Source organism: Priapulus caudatus, unplaced genomic scaffold (assembly GCF_000485595.1).
Source record: "Priapulus caudatus unplaced genomic scaffold, Priapulus_caudatus-5.0.1 Scaffold211, whole genome shotgun sequence".
NCBI classification, from domain to species: Eukaryota; Metazoa; Priapulida; class Priapulimorpha; order Priapulimorphida; family Priapulidae; genus Priapulus; species Priapulus caudatus.
In genome coordinates, this window is record NW_014577272.1 from 83,307 (window position 1) to 97,965 (window position 14,659).

A 14,659-nucleotide genomic window follows, 5' to 3' on the forward strand; every position below is an offset into this window, starting at 1 on the left:
GGGGACAAGGCGGAGGCAAGGGGTAGAGACGCGAGCGGCATAAAGTAGGCTGTTTTGTACACTTACATGCTAGGCGCGTCTCACTAAATTATAAACACAGTCTACTGATAAAAGTTCATTCGGGAAATCTATGCTGAGATATCTTCTAAAACCATTTTAAATGGCATATTCATCAAAATTATGACTCTTCTGGTGCAGATATAGCATGCACTAACACACTAACGGTAGGGCCAGACTTGTGTACTGGCTGGTATATGCAGCGAAGCTTTCCATGCAGGGTCTTCGTCCTATGTAATAAATGAATGCTACTGATGGATATGTTATCAGAGTAAATCTATGCTAGGATAATCCTCTTTATATTAAATGATAATCTTTCCAAAATTCTATTTCGACGGAGATATTGCCGTATCGTGCGCGCACCGTGTTAGGCCTGCCAGTGCTCGCTGAGGCAAACATTATAATATTGCTTGCTGAGCGAAATAGGGGATGGTCGACTGAGGAAAGGTGCGGAAGATAGCTGGGAGCGGTAGAAAACAAGGAGGCTGAGCGAGGGACAGGGAAGGCAAGGGGTAGGATGCGAGGCATAAAGTAGGTGTTTTGTATCCTACATGCTAGGGCGATCTCCAAATTATAAACACAGGTCTACTATAAAAGTTTGTTAGGGAATCTATGCTGCGATACGCCCCTAACCATTGTTAATGCATATTCCGTCACAAATATAACTCCTCTGATGAGATATTGCGCATGTGCTAACACACTAACGTAGCCAGATTGTGTACTGGCTGGTATACCCAGCGCGGTGACCATTACATGCAGGGTTTCCTCTATGTATTAAATGATGTTTACTGATGGAATGTTATCTATAAATCTATGCTAGGATACTCCTCTTTATTATTAAATGCATAATCTTGTAAAAAAATTCGATTTCTCACGGGAGATATTGCGCATGTGCGCGCACGTGTTTAGGCTGTAGTGCCGTCTAAGGCAAACATTATAATATGCTTGCTAAGGGAAATAGGGGATGGTAGACTGAGGAAAGGTGGCAGGAAAGATAGCTGGGAGCGCGTAGAAGAAGAAGGAGGCTGAGCGAGGGACAGGGAAGGCAAGGGTAGGACGCGAGGGCATAAAGTAGGTGTTTTGTATCCTACATGCTAGGGCGATCTCTAAATTATAAACCCAGGTCTACTGATAAGTTCAGTTCGCGAAATCTATGCTGAGATATCCCTAACCATTTAAATGTATATTCATCACAGAATTACAACTCCTCTGGTGAGATATTGCGAATGCACTAACACACTAACGTAGTCAGATTGTGTGCTGCTGCGTATACGCAGCGAAAGACCTTACATGCAAGGTCTTCCTCCCTATTATTAAATGATGTCTACTGATGGAATTTTATCATATAAATCTATGCTAGAATAATCTCTTAATTTTAAATGCATAGACTTTGCAAAATACGATTTCTCCCGAGATATTGCGCATACGCCGTGCATCGTGTTAGGCGTGCAGTGCCGTCTGAGGAAACTTATAATATAGCTTGCTGGCGGAGAAGGGGGGATGGAGACGGAGAGCAGCAGAGAAGATAGTTGAGAGGCGGTAGACAGAAGAAGGAGGCTAAGCAAGGGACGGGGAGGCAAGGGAAAGGACGTGAGGCATAAAGTAGGTGTTTTGTACCTTACATGCTAGAGCGCTCTCTTAATTATAAACACTGGTCTACTGATAAAAGTTTATTAGAAAGTCTATCAGAGATATCCCTAACCATTTTAAATGTATATTCATCACAAATTATAACTGCTCTGGTGAGATATTGCGCATGCGCTAACACACTAACGTAACCAGATGTGTACTGGCTGGTATACGCACGAGACCTTACATGCAAGGTCCTTCTCCAATTTTTTAAATGATGTCTACTGATGCGAATGTTTCATATAAACCTATGCTAGAATAACTCCTCTTCATTTTAAATGCATAATCTTTGTAAAATACGATTTCTCTCGGGAGATATTATTGATGTTACGTCGCAGTACGAAAAGATGGCGCTCTGCAATTCGCAAATCCGCAGGCGGTCGCCGAATATTACCTACGTTTCCTATTGTCGGATAGAAGGGTTTGAATGCATAATTTCGCCTCATGCTCTATATTTTTGCGCGCAAACGGGCATGCGCAAATCCGATATTTTTCTTGCGAATTGAGAAATTATTCGAATGTGTTATATAATCAAAACGCACAACGCGATCGAGTTTACTGGATGTCGCAAGAGTTGCCACGAAGGAGTATTTCGCTGAATTTGTGCAATTTATAAAGAGCTCGTCGCCAGAACTAGGTGCATGCGAAAAAAAATTCGCTAGCGTCTTCAGCCCGTCGCAGAGGCGACGTCGGAAAGAGGGGTATATACGTTTATATTTGTGCATATCGCCGATCGGTCGCTACGAAAGATGGCGCTCTGCAATTCGCAATACGCAGGCGGTCGCCGAATTTTACATGTTTTCCTATTGCGCGATAGCCCGAAATGGTTTGAATGGCATAATTTCGCTGATGCTCTAGATTCTGGCGTAACGGGCATGTGCAAATCGATATTTCCCTTTGCTGAACTGACGCAGATTATTTGAAATGTGTATATATATGCGCACTCACTTGATGTTCTTGAGCAGCGGCAGTAAGCACATCAGAACTGCTCGAGCAGCTGCGGAATCGCCCAGCAACATGCCGCTGCAGTTGCGGAGCGGCATGCGCCTTAGCAGCTTCAGCAGCAGCGTCTCGCTGAGGTTCTCACAGTGACTGACGTCGATCGCGCCGATAGGTGGCGCAAGTCGGCGCGCTCGAGATCTGTTCTACGACCTGAAGTGAATGTACGTCATCGGTCACGTGCGTCGCTTCAGGCGTGGAATGATAGATCGTTGCATAATTTAGTTAAACCGTAGTGGCGTCAAAACGGAGAGATGATAACACGGGTGTGGCGTCAACGGCGATATAAAAATCCGTGCATGATCGAAGCACCGGATATACTCTGTCTGCGTGCCTCTAATCTCTAAGTTACAGCAAATAGCTTAGTATTTGTACGTCCCGCGTGTGGCAGATGCTCTCCTGTGCTTGCAATAGTACATATAGTAGATTAGTACATTAGTAGAGAATGTTTTCAGGTACAGTGGATATCAAGTTTAAAAAATATTACTTTGGGAAGTGAATGAATTTCCAATCATTTCGTCGCACTTACACCACACAAGAGAGTTTTTGTGTGTTGATGCAACAGTGAGCACGAGAAGAAAATACCTTTGCTGCGTTTTACATCAGACAACTCATGTGCCAGATTTCAGCACATATACATAGTATAGTAACACTAATGAGTTTTATTATTAGTGTAATTCGGCTATAATAGAACGTTGAATTACCGAATTATTCATGCCGTCAACATGTGCAGCAGCAAACATACGATCCCCGGACTCGAGTTAACATGTCTGTCAAGGCTTCGCTGACAGCAGCGTCGACGATACATCCACATTCTCTATGGCCGTCTTCGCCCAATCCACGTTCATCAGGTACTCGTCTGTAAGTCTGCAAGACCACGCATCAATATCGAAGACCAACCGAATCAATATCATTTTTCGGATTCATGATGGCAGTAGCGCTCTGAAGGCGGAAACAACGCCAACAATCTCATTTAACAGTCTATCCTGTCTAAAATATTAGATGTTTTATAGATATGACAGGAAAGACAATATAACTAACCTGGTGGGTGATATTTGGTATGTTTTTGCGAACCTAAGGTTTTTATACTCAATATTGCAACGATCGTATATATGGTATGCGTAATTAGATTCGTTTTGTCGAGAGGTTTTCCTGACGACTATTCATAAAATTTCTGATGAACATAAAAAGCATTTACGGCTATCATAGCGATGGGTGTTTAACGAGGTTACTAGTCTATGAAAAAAAACTAAATGTTTAGTTAAATATCCTACTTGTATACATCCTCACATTAACGCTAATGCTACACAAAATCTCCTTTTATTGCCGTCGACGTGTTTTAGTACAACTATTATTATGTATTTTGTATTATTACTATATATATATATAGTATATATATATATTATATATATTTTATGATTATTATTATATATGGTGGAGAACACGGCTATAAGCACCTGTATGCTGCATTAGCAGTGTTCTCAGCTTTCTGCATCGCTGCTAGCAGCGTCTTCAGGGAAGAACCTTTGAACTTCAGACAGAGTTTGACGGCAAGCCCTCCAGGTGGATGCAGTTGCTCGAGATGGACTCGACGTGGCTTGTCGTCGACAAAGCTCACTCCGTACATGTTACCATGCGCAAGTTGGGTATGTAGCTTTTCAATTTGTGGATGTTGATGACCTCGCTATATCTCCTGCCTCCTGATCAATTCTCTCGTAGGTGCCTATCGACGAATGACGAATGCGTATTGCGGGGGTGACGTAAAGGCGGGAGGCGGGTTTATCCTTATCCCGTAGCAGGATTAGCACGATATGCAGGGATAAAATCAGCAACTCGTCGGGGAAGAATCGATGAAATAATTTGCCGTTGTTCTTTATCAGCAGCGGGCGCGCTAGTCAATAACATAATATTACAGAGGTCAGCAGATGATGAGCTGATTTATCCTATACATCTGAAATATTGTAATTTGTTATATGGATGCGAAATGCCGAATTGAAACTGATGCAGAGCATCCATGCGTCAAGGAATAAAATACAACGTTGACCACCAATGTAAGAAAATGCACGATACGTTGAATGTCAAAAGCATGCTACACGCGTCCATCTGCGTACACCTAACCGTGCACGTACCACTTCCAGCAGAGTTACACACGCTGCGTTCACATGATAAATGATGGCACGAATGTCATATGAATAGTGATGATGATAATAATTTGCTTCAACCAGCTTATGGATATTAAACTATTGATATTTTTCTAGATAGATCAAGAATTGTTCAAGTGTAGTTCTTGTTTATTCTTTATGGTGTTTCGTCGTAGTGATAGTTATGTGAAGTTTAGATTGCGGCTTACCTACAAGATGCATAACCTCGAGCAGGGCAACAAATCCGTAGATCATTTCTCATGAAACCTTCCATGAGATCACCTCGCGATAGGCAAATCGTCATGTGCGTCAGATGCTGGGGAACTCTCTAAGCTCGTTGAAATCGTGAAGTGGCATAGGTAAATCAGCGTCAGATATATACCTCGGAATATTATATGCCTAAATATTTATAAGTGGCATCTGTATTCCTATCGCTAAAGCGGAGCGAGAATATACCTACTTGTTCGTGCGAGCGTTTTCTCATTGAATTTAAAATATACGGAGATGCAATAGTGAAGGTAAACACAAACAGGTAAAGAAACAGTGTTTGCCGCGCAAGTAGAGTAATAGTGTGCTCATTGGTTTGTTGGCAATAACGTCTACTTATTGTTGATCACTTGTGTGCGAAATACCTCGGTTAGCACATTCATGTTGAGTTAAATAATTGTCATCTTGCAAAACGTATTCACAGCGTTTTCACCACACTATATGATTATAAAACCTCTAGAGAGTTGATCAGATGGAAATCATTGGATCAAATTGGATCTCATGTTCGAATGAAAAGTGTGTATAAATATAAACCACTAAAGTCATTTATTTGAGTTACATTGTCGCCACTCAGCAGTCATCATTTGTTTTTTTTTTTTGTATACAGTACGTAATCTTCCACATACTCCACCCTAATGGCGTCCGTATAGATTTAGGTTCGTGTAAACATAGGGCGACATGATGCACCGCTACAGGATTGCTGGCGCCCTGTCATGGCTGTGGAGAAGTCCAGCGTGAGGTTGTGGCAGGTGGGGCACTTGTGGCTAGTTCGTGCAGCACGGCGGGCGTGATCAGCTCTCGCGGTAGCTCTATGTAGCGTAGCAGCGGCCGAAACGCACGCTAATCAACGTCAGGCAGCGCCTCTAGACTCAAAACCTGCACGCCGAAGTCACAGTTCAATATAGGCTTACACACACACACAACACACACACACACACACACACACACACACACCACACACACACCACACACACACCACACACACACACAACAACACCACACACGCACGCACGCACGCACGCAACACAACATACACATACACACACCACCACACACACAACACACACACACACACACACACACATGCACACGCACACGCACTTGCACTTGCACTCGCACTCACACACGCACAGGCACACGCACACGCACGCACACACTCACACGGCACACGCACACACACCACACACACACACACACACCACACAACACACACACACACACACGCGCGCGCACAGCACACACACGCACACTCATAGCACACGCACGCACACACGCACGCGCGTACAGCCGCACACGCACGCGCACACACCACGCGCGTACACACGCACACACACGCACACACACACACACCACGCACACCACACACATACATACACACACACACACACACACACACACACACACACACACACACACACACACAGCACACATACATACATACATACATACACTATATATGTGGCCTTGGGCCCCCAGCATACACTATTATTACAATTCTATGTAGGAGGCTTTAGGCCACCGTCATATACTATACTATATATGTGGCCTTGGGCCCCCAGCATACACTATTATTACAATTCTATGTAGGAGGCTTTAGGCCACCGTCATATACTATACTATATATGTGGCCTTGGGCCCCATCATACACTACTATTACAATTCTATATAGGTGGCCTTAGGCCCCCGTCATACAAATATAACGCTGGCAACACTATAACGTGCTACTAATAACTTACCGAGTGCTGCACTGGCGCTTGTCTTGTTTTTTCCTATTTAATGCTATATCTATGCCTATGGGTAATACAATCAGCATATGCCATGGTAACTTGTTTTAGCATTACTAAAATACGTAAACAAACAAAACTATTTTCGTCACGGAAGGGTTATTGTCGGAGTGAGCTGACGGGGGCTGGAGGCAACCGGCGGGGGACGAAGTGGCCTAAAGCCACACTTGGATGTGGATATCTGTCGTCTGCGAAATAATGCATAATCCGCCTATAGGAAAACATGGTAGAATTCGGCGACCGCCTGCGTATTTGCGAATTGCAGAGTGTCATCTTTTTCGTACTGCCGAGGTCGATAAGCACATAATATATACGTACACCACCTCTTTCTGACGTCGCATCTACGACGGGGTGAGACGCTAGCGAAATTTTTATCGCATGCACCTAGTGCTGGGGACTTGCTCTCTAGGAAAATTGCAGAAATTCAGCAAAATTCTGCTTCTGTCGGCAACTCTAGGGCATCCAGTAAACTCGATCCGTTTGTGCGTTTTGGATATATACACATTTCGAATAATTTCCCAGTTTCACCAGGGGAAATATCGGATTTGCGCATGCCCGTTCACGCCGAAAATATAGAGCATGAGGCGAAATTATGCATTCAAACTATTTTCGGGCTATCCCCCTATATAAGAAAACATGGTAAAATTCGGCGACCGCCTGCGTATTTGCGAATTGCAGAGCGCCATCTTTTTCGTACTGCCGACGGCGATATGCGCGGTATATATATATGCGCGGCTAGTCAAATGAACCTTAATTATCGTATACACGTACGTGTGTGCGGGGGGGGGGGGCTGTGACGCTCCGCCAGTGAAATTGTAACAATACGACTAAACTGAACGATATTGGAAGGTTATGCTGCCACGGGGAATTTCTCAGGTTGTATCGACTATTAATTCCAGCTAGTTAACATATTTCCGTCGTACTATATCGCTATATCGTTTCTATACGCCATGGCGCAAATTAAAGGAACTATATACGTGATAGGAAGATGTCAGACATGTCTGTGCGCGTGTTCCTTATCTGCTGACAGAAGTCACTTTTCTCTGGAAATTATTTATACAAAGAGGAGAGGACATATTCATGAATATGTTTCTATAAAACAAAATATGAAACGCATGCCATCCCTCACATAATAGGACGGGGCCCAATCTTGTCAACATCTTGATGACTTGTAGTTTTGTCGCCAACACTTATCACCCCCTTCCCTGTAGGATCATGATGATGGGCATGACAGAAGGCTGCTGCAGCAAGATACAGACAAAGGTTCACATCGACCAGTTTCTCGACGCCATCTCGAACCACTGCCAGCAGCTGGAGCGATGCGAGATCAAGTGGGATCCGCAGACGATGCGATTCAGCGACAAAAGCTCCAAGTTCATCGACCTGCTGCGGCTGCGCTGCACGAAGCTGCGCTCACTCGTGCTCAGCGACGGACCGTACTACGAGATGGTGAAGTCGAACTTTGAGCGCGCCGACCGCGGCACCGTCGTGCGTATGACGACCAACTGCGCGACGAGCATCGTGCATCTGCTGCCTTGCTACAAGGACCTCATCTTTAACTAACCGTCTGCTGCCTTGCTACAAGGACCTCATCTATAACTAACCGCCTGCTGCCCTGCTACAAGGACATCATCTTTAACTAACAGGCTGCTGCCTTGCTACAAGGATCTCATCTTTAACTAACAGGCTGCTGTCTTGCTACAAGGACCTCATCTTTAACTAACAGGCTACTGCCCTGCTACAAGGACCTCATCTTTAACTAACATGCTGCTGTCTTGCTAAGGAGTTATCATAGCATAGATTTATATGATAACATTCCATCAGTAGACATTATTTAATAAATAGGAGGAAGACCTTGCATGTAAAGTCTTCGCTGCGCATACCAGCCAGTACACAATCTGGCAACGTTAGTGTGTTAGTGCATGCGCAATATCTCACCAGAGGCGTCATAATTTGTGATGAATATACATGTAAAATGATTAGGGGATATCTCAGCATAGATTTCCCTAATAAACTTTTATCAGTAGACCTGTGTTTATAATTAGGAGACCGCCCTACCACGTAGGGTACAAAATACCTACTTTATGCCTTCGCGTCCTACCCCTTGCCTCGTTTGTCTCTCGCTTAGCCTCCTTATTCTTCTACTGCCCCCAGTTATCTTCCATGCCGCCTTTTCTCAGTCTTTAATCTTCTCTCTCCCTTAGCAAGCTATATTTTGAAGTTTGCCTCAGACGGCACTGCACGCCTAACACGGTGCGCGCGCATACGCCATATCTCCCAAGAGAAATCGTATTTTGGAAAGATTATGCATTTAATATAAAGAGGAATTATCATAGCATAAATTTATATATTAACATTCCATCAGTGCACATCATTTAATAACTAGGAGGAAGACCTTGCATGTAAAGTCTTTGCTGCGTATACCAGCCAGTACACAATCTGGCATCGTTAGTGTGTTAGTGCATGCGCAATATCTCACCAGGGGAGTTATATTTTGTGATGAATATACATTTAAAATTGTTAGGGGATATCTCAGCATAGATTTCTTTAATGAATTTTTATCAGTAGACCTGCGATTATAATTAGGAGAGCGCCCTAGCATGTAGGGTACAAAAACCTACTTTATGCCTTCGCGTCCTTCCCCTTGCATTCCCTGTCCCTCGCTCAGCCTCCTTTTTCTTCTACCGCCCCCAGCTATCTTTCCTGCCGCCTTCCCTCACGGCGTGCAGGTTTTGAGTCTAGAGGCGCTGCTGACGTTGATTAGCGTGCGTTTCGGGCCGCTGCTACGCTACATAGAGCTACCGATGGAGCTGATCACGCCCGCCGTGCTGCACGAACTAGCCACCAAGTGCCCCAACCTGCACAACCTCACGCTGGACTTCTCCACAGCCATGCAGGTGGGCGCCACAATCCTGTAGCGGTGCATCCATGTCGCCCTATGTTTACACGAACCTAAATCTATACGGACGCCATTAGGGTGGAGTATGTGGAAGATGTACGTACTGTATACAAAAAACAAAAAAAACAAATGATGACTGGCTGAGTGGCGACAATGTAACTCAAATAAATGACTTTAGTGGTTTATATTTATACACACTTTTCATTCGAACATGAGATCCAATTTGATCCAATGATTTCCATCTGATCAAACCTCTAGAGGTTTTATAAATCATATAGGTGTGGTGAAAACGCTGTGAATACGTTTTGCAAGATGACAATTATTTAACTCAACATGAATGTGCTAACCAGGTATTTCGCACACAAGTGATCAACAATAAGTAGACGTTATTGCCAACAAACCAATGAGGCACACTATTTACTCTACTGCGCGGGCAAACAACTGTTTCTTTACCTGTTTGTGTTTACCTTTCACTATTGCATCTCTGTATAATTTTTAAATTTCAATGAGAAAACGCTCGCACGAACAAGTAGGTATATCTCGCTCCGCTTTACGATAGGAATACAGATGGCACTTTAAATATTTAGGCATATAATATTCCGAGGTATATATCTGACGCTGATTTACCTATGCCAGCTTCACGATTTCAACGAGCTTAGAGAGTTCCCCCAGCATCTGACGCACATGACGATTTGCCTATCCGAGGTGATCTTCATGGAAGGTTTCATGAGAAAGATCTACGGATTTGTTGCCCTGCTCGAGGTTATGCATCTTGTAGGTAAGCCGCAATCTAAACTTCACATAACTATCACTACGACGAAACACCATAAAGAATAAACAAGAACTACACTTGAACAATTCTTGAATCTATTCCTAGAAAAATATCAATAGCTTTAATATCCATAGCTGGTTGAAGCAAATTATTATCATCATCACTATTCAATATGACATTCGTGCATCATTTATCATGTGAACGCATGCGTGTGTAACTGCTTGGAAGTGTGTACGTGCACGGTTAGGTGTACGCAGATGGACGCGTGTACATGCTTTTGACATTCAACGTATCTGCCATTTTATTTAACATTGGTGGTCAACGTTGTATTTTATTCCTTGACGCATGGCATGCTCTGCATCAGTTTCAATTCGGCATTTTCGCATCCATATAACAAATTACAATATTTCAGATGTATAGATAAATCAGCCATCCATCCTGCTGACCTCTGTAATATTATGTTATTGTGACTAGCGCCGCGCTGCTGATAAAGAGCAACGGCAAATTATTTTCATCGATTCTTCCCCGACGAGTTGCTGATTTTATCCCTGATATCGTGCTAATCCTGCTAGCGGGATAAGGGATAAACCCGCCTCCCGCCCTTTACGTCACCCCCGCAATACACATTCGTCATTCGTCGATAGGCACCTACGAGAGAATTGATCAGGAGGAGGAGATATACGAGGTCATCAACATCCACAAATTGAAAAGCTACATACCCAACTTGCGCATGGTAAACATGTACGGAGTGAGCTTTGTCGACGACAGCCACGTCGAGTCCATCTCGAGCAACTGCATCCACCTGGAGGGCTTGGCCGTCAACTTCTGTCTGAAGTTCAAAGGTTCTTCCCTGAAGACGCTGCTGCAGCGATGCAGAAAGCTGAGAACACTGCTAATGCAGCATACAGGTGCTTATAGCCGTGTTGCTCCACCATATAATAATAATAATCATAATATATCATAATATATAATATATATATATATAGTAATATAATATATATAATAATAGTTGTACTAAAGCACGTCGACGGCAATAAAGGGAGATTTTGTGTTGATTGAGCGTTGATTGTGAGGATGTATACAAGTATAATATCTAAACATTTAGGTTTTTTTCATAGATTAGTAACTTCGTTAAACACCCATCGCTATGATAGCCGTAAATGCTTTTTTGGTTCATCAGAAATTTTATGAATAGTCGTCAGGAAAACCTCTCGACAAAACGAATCTAAATTACGCATACCATATATACGATCGTTGCAATATTAGTATAAAAACCTTAGGTTCGCAAAAACATACCAAATATTCACCCACACAGGGTTAGTTATATTTGCTTAGTCTTTCCTGTCATGTCTATAAAACATCTAATATTTTAAGCCGTACTACGCAATTAAGGGTTCAACTACCACGCGATCCACGACAGGATAGACTGTTAAATGAGATTGTTGGCGTTGTTTCCGCCTTCAGACGCTTACTGCCATCATGAATCCGACAAAATGATATTGATTCGGTGGTCTTCGATATTGATTCGGTGGTCTTGCAGACTTACAGGACGAGTACCTGATGAACGTGGATTGGGCGAAGACGGCCATAGAGAATGTGGATGTATCGTCGACGCTGCTGTCAGCGGAAGCCTTGACAGACATGTTAACTCGAGTCCCGGGGATCGTATGGTTTGCTGCTGCACATGTTGACGGCATGAATAGTTCGGTAATTCAACGTTCTATTATACTCGAATTACCACTAATAATAAAACTCATTAGTGTTACTATACTATGTATATGTGCTGAAATCTGGCACATGAGTTGTCTGATGTAAAACCAGCAAAAGGTATTTTCTTCTCGTGCTCACTGTTGCATCAAACACAAAACTAAACTCTCTTGTGTGGTGTAAGTGCGAGGAAATGATTGGAAATTCATTCACTTCCCCAAAGTAATATTTTTAAACTTGATATCCACTGTACCTGAAAACATTCTCTACTAATGTACTAATCTACTATATGTACTATTGCAAGCACAGGAGAGCATCTTGCCACACGCGGGGACGTACATATACTAAGCTATTTGCTGTAACTTAGAGATTAGAGGCACGCAGACAGAGTATATCCGGTGCTTCGATCATCACGGATTTTTATATCGCGTTGACGCACAACCCGTGTTATCATCTCTCCCCGTTTTGACGCCACTACGGTTTAACTAAATTATGCAACGATCTCATTCCACGCCCTGAAGCGACGCACGTGACCGATGACGTACATTCACTTCAGGTCGTAGAACAGATCCTCGAGCGCGCCGACTTGCGCCACCTATCGGCGATCGACGTCAGTCACTGTGAGAACCTCAGCGAAGACGTGCTGCTGAAGCTGCTAAGGCGCATCGCTCCGCAACTGCAGGGCATGCTGCTGGGCGGATTCCCGCAGCTGCTCGAGCAGTTCTGGATGTGCTTACTGCCGCTGCTCAAGAACATCAAGTGAGTGCGCATATATATACACATTTCAAATAATCTCGCAGTTTCACAAAGGGAAATATCGGATTTGCACATGCCCGTTACGCCAGAAATCTAGAGCATCAAGCGAAATTATGCATTCAAACCATTTTCGGGCTATCCGCCAATAGGAAAACATGGTAAAATTCGGCGACCGCCTGCGTATTTGCGAATTGCAGAGCGCCATCTTTTTCGTACGACCGACGGCGATATGCACATAATATAAACGTATATACCCCCTCTTTCCGACGTCGCCTTTGCGACGGGCTGAGACGCTAGCGAATTTTTTTTATCGCATGCACCTAGTTCTGGCGACGAGCTCTTTATAAAAATTGCACAAATTCAGCGAAATACTCCTTCCGTTGGCAACTCTTGGACATCCAGTAAACTCGATCCGTTTGTGCGTTTTGATTATATAACACATTTCGAATAATTTCTCAATTTCGCAAGGAAAAATATCGGATTTGCGCATGCCCGTTTGCGCCAAAAATATAGAGCATGAGGCGAAATTATGCATTCAAACCACTTCTATCCGACAATAGGAAAACGTGGTAAAATTCGGCGACCGCCTGCGAATTTGCGAATTGCAGAGCGCCATCTTTTTCGTACTGCCGACGGTAACATCCAATAATATCTCCCGAGAGAAATCGTATTTTACAAAGATTATGCATTTAAAATGAAGAGGAGTTATTCTAGCATAGGTTTATATGATAACATTCCATCAGTAGACATCATTTAAAAAATTGGAGGAAGACCTTGCATGTAAGGTCCTCGCTGCGTATACCAGCCAGTACACAATCTGGTTACGTTAGTGTGTTAGCGCATGCGCAATATCTCACCAGAGGAGTTATAATTTGTGATGAATATACATTTAAAATGGTTAGGGGATATCTCTGAATAGACTTTCCTAATAAACTTTTATCAGTAGACCAGTGTTTATAATTAAGAGAGCGCTCTAGCATGTAAGGTACAAAACACCTACTTTATGCCTTCACGTCCTTTCCCTTGCCTCCCCTGTCCCTTGCTTAGCCTCCTTCTTCTTCTACCGCCCTCAACTATCTTCCCTGCTGCATTTTCTCCGTCTCCAATCCCCTCTTCTCCGCAGCAAGCTATATTATAAAGTTTTCCTCAGACGGCACTGCACGCCTAACACGATGCACGCGTATGCGCAATATCTCCCGGGAGAAATCGTATTTTGCAAAGTCTATGCATTTAAAATTAAGAGGAGTTATTCTAGCATAGATTTATATGATAAAATTCCATCAGTAGACATCATTTAATAAATAGGAGGAAGACCTTGCATGTAAGGTCTTCGCTGCGTATACCAGCCAGCACACAATCTGGCTACGTTAGTGTGTTAGTGCATGCGCAATATCTCACCAGAGGAGTTATAATTTGTGATGAATATACATTTAAAATGGTTAGGGGATATCTCTGAATAGACTTTCCTAATAAGCTTTGATCAGTATAACAGTGTTTATAATTAAGAGAGCGCTCTAGCATGTAAGGTACAAAACACCTACTTTATGCCTTCACGTCCTTTCCCTTGCCTCCCCTGTCCCTTGCTTAGCCTCCTTCTCTCTGTACCCCTCTCTCTCTCTCTTTCTCTCTCTGTACCACTCTCTCTCTT

General features: G+C 43.3%; 1 protein-coding gene across 1 annotated transcript in view; it reads left to right on the forward strand.

Annotated features, from left to right (window-relative positions):
• The window catches only part of LOC106807377 (uncharacterized F-box/LRR-repeat protein C02F5.7-like), a 25,658-nt gene extending 12,640 nt beyond the window's left edge, over positions 1–13,018 (forward strand). The window contains exons 3-7 of the mRNA XM_014809694.1: positions 9,607–9,774; positions 10,413–10,554; positions 11,193–11,456; positions 12,089–12,255; positions 12,812–13,018. Of these exons, the coding sequence (XP_014665180.1) occupies positions 9,607–9,774; positions 10,413–10,554; positions 11,193–11,456; positions 12,089–12,255; positions 12,812–13,018 (948 nt within the window). The remainder of the gene's footprint in view (positions 1–9,606; positions 9,775–10,412; positions 10,555–11,192; positions 11,457–12,088; positions 12,256–12,811) is intronic.
• Positions 13,019–14,659: the final 1,641 nt, after the last annotated feature.